The 2,401-nt window shown below is 42.0% G+C and overlaps 1 protein-coding gene across 1 annotated transcript; it reads right to left on the bottom strand.

The window, feature by feature from the left end:
• Nucleotides 1-35: 35 nt before the first annotated feature.
• Nucleotides 36-1,549, bottom strand: LOC111449782 (ethylene-responsive transcription factor CRF4-like). The gene has a single exon (XM_023089821.1). It carries the CDS (start codon nucleotides 1,168-1,170, stop codon nucleotides 178-180), a length of 993 nt encoding a protein of 330 aa, XP_022945589.1. The 5' UTR covers nucleotides 1,171-1,549; the 3' UTR covers nucleotides 36-177.
• Nucleotides 1,550-2,401: the final 852 nt, after the last annotated feature.

Raw genomic sequence — 2,401 nt, 5'->3', positions numbered from 1 at the left:
AAAAAAAAAAAAAAAAAAAAAAAAAAAAAAAAAAAAAAAAAAAAAAAAAAAAAAAAAAAGGAAAACTCGCAAAAATGGCCGTTTTTTCAGAGATGCGATATCCTAACAAAATTCCGCCGACATCGGTGGAAGCGATGGTCCACCGCCGCCCAACCGCCCGGTTCTCCAACGCGCCACTCACAGAACTACCAATGGGTCCGATCCCATCAAAATATCTTGGAAATAGTCCTCGCCCACTTGACTGATCGACGAAGACAACAATGGCGACCCAAAATCATCAGGCAAATTTGTAAACCAATCACTGAAACCATCGTTGTATATGCTTTCCTCAAGATACAGTGGCTGATCGTCCAAGAACATCGGAGATTCGGAGAACGGAAGCTGGAAGACGTCCTCGAATTTGGGGAAATCGGTGTAATACTCCTCGTAGAACGAAGTTTCGCCTTGACATTCGCGTAATTGGTGGTCGGCCATCGGCGGAAGCGGCGGTGGCGGCGGTTTCTGAAACACACTGGAGTTTTGGGGCTTTTCGGATTCTTCCAGCGACGGAGTTCTAAAGCGTAGAACCGAAGACGGTGATGACAAATTGTGGGACTCCTCGCAGGAGTCGTCATAGGAACCGGAAACAGAGGGGATATTCGCCGCCTCAACTTCCGTCTCCGGCAGCGGCGGCGGCGGTATTGCAAAGTTCGTCAAAGCATCCGGCCCTCGAAGCTGAATGGCGGCGTTATCGTACACCATAGCAGCTTCCTCCGCCGTATCATAAGTCCCCAACCAGAGGCGCACACGGCGGGCCGGATCTCTAATCTCCGCCGCCCATTTACCCCAGGGACGCTGGCGTACACCACGAAATTTCTTCCCATTCATGACCGGAGCCGCCTTCACCGGACGGCGTGAATCCGAACCCTCCGCGGCAGGCCTCTTCCGGGCACTGGGTAAAAGGGTATTTCGAGGGGCAGTCTGGATTTTGATCTCATTTACATATCTCTTCACTCTCTGTCTCTCAAAAAACTCCCCTTCTTCGTCGCTGGACGAATCCGTGGCATCAGGGTCCGTGACGGCAATCCGTACGACTCGATTTTGGGACGGGGGCTGTTTCCTGGAGGAAAATTTGTTGGTGAAGCTACGGTGCTCTGTGAACTTAACAGGAGAAAACAGAGTATCGTCCATGGCAGATTCAGCATGAAACTGCGAGAACAATGGGGGATTTTACAGAAGAATGGGGCGAAAAGGGTAAGTCAAATAAACAGACAGTTTTTCGTTTTGTGAATTCACACAAGAGGAAAAAGAGAGTGAAAAGGACACAGTGAGGAACACGGTTGTTGGGAGTGTTCCCTGGTCGTGTTTTGTGGGAGTAATGGGGTTTTAAGGAGGAAGACGATGAAGAAGAAGAAGCAGAAGAAGGAGAGTATTTATTGAGAGAGATGCGTTGGCTAAGTACTGTTTCAGAAATCTCTCAGGACTCCAAACACACTGAAATCGCTGTTTTATAGGATCCCAATAGCTCAATTTGGCAACTCTTCCTTCCAAATTCCCTTTTTTAATACTCTCTCATATTTTCTTTTTATCTTTTATCTCCTACCATTTTCATCTTTTTTTTTTTTTTTTTTAAAATATATATATATATATTTACTGATTTTTTTTATCTAAAATAGGTATTTACATCAAAATATAATTAGTGGGTTAATCCAAATTTAGCCCCCATTCCTCTATTTACTTAAAAAGTTTGAATTTTGAACATTTAACTATTTTTTTTATATATTTAGTTCTATTTAAAAATATAAAGGAATTACAGAGGTAGGCCGCAAGTTAAAAAAGTGAAAAATTTTCCCCTATTTTTCTTTTGACTGAAGTGGGCTACGAAGGGGTAAAAGGGTAATTTCCTGGGTAGGTCGGTTTTAAGAATGAGATTCCGTTGTCTACGACGGAGATGCACTCATCCGCCCGCCGCATTTCATTGGACGACGAAGATTGCGACACGTAATCAAAGTGGGCCCATAAATGAGGAACGGCCCAATCGGACAAATCATAGGAGAGAGGTGACTCAGCAAGTGAGTCATCTCGAGTTTCGTGGTGCCAGTCACGTGACACCAGGATACCCGGTCTTGTTTAATTAGTCAGTCAAAAATTTTGACTCTTTTAAAAATAAAATTATTTTATTTTATCTCTGCGTTTATAAAAACACTCTGTCCACTCACTTGCCAAATTACCGATTAATCCATAACTGAAAACAAAATCTTTTCAATTTTAAATCTAATTAAATTACTGACAGGTAACACTCATCTGTCTGCCTTTATTTCCATTTAAACTCCAAAAGAAAAATAATAATAATAAATATATAGCTTGAAATATTATAATTTTTTTTTTAAATATAGCTTAAATTTTGAAAATATAATCTTAT

Source organism: Cucurbita moschata, unplaced genomic scaffold (genome assembly GCF_002738365.1).
Source record: "Cucurbita moschata cultivar Rifu unplaced genomic scaffold, Cmos_1.0 Cmo_Scf00011, whole genome shotgun sequence".
In the NCBI taxonomy this organism is placed as follows: Eukaryota; Viridiplantae; Streptophyta; class Magnoliopsida; order Cucurbitales; family Cucurbitaceae; genus Cucurbita; species Cucurbita moschata.
Note: the sequence above shows the minus strand (reverse complement) of the source record. Positions and strands in the feature narration are given on the sequence as shown.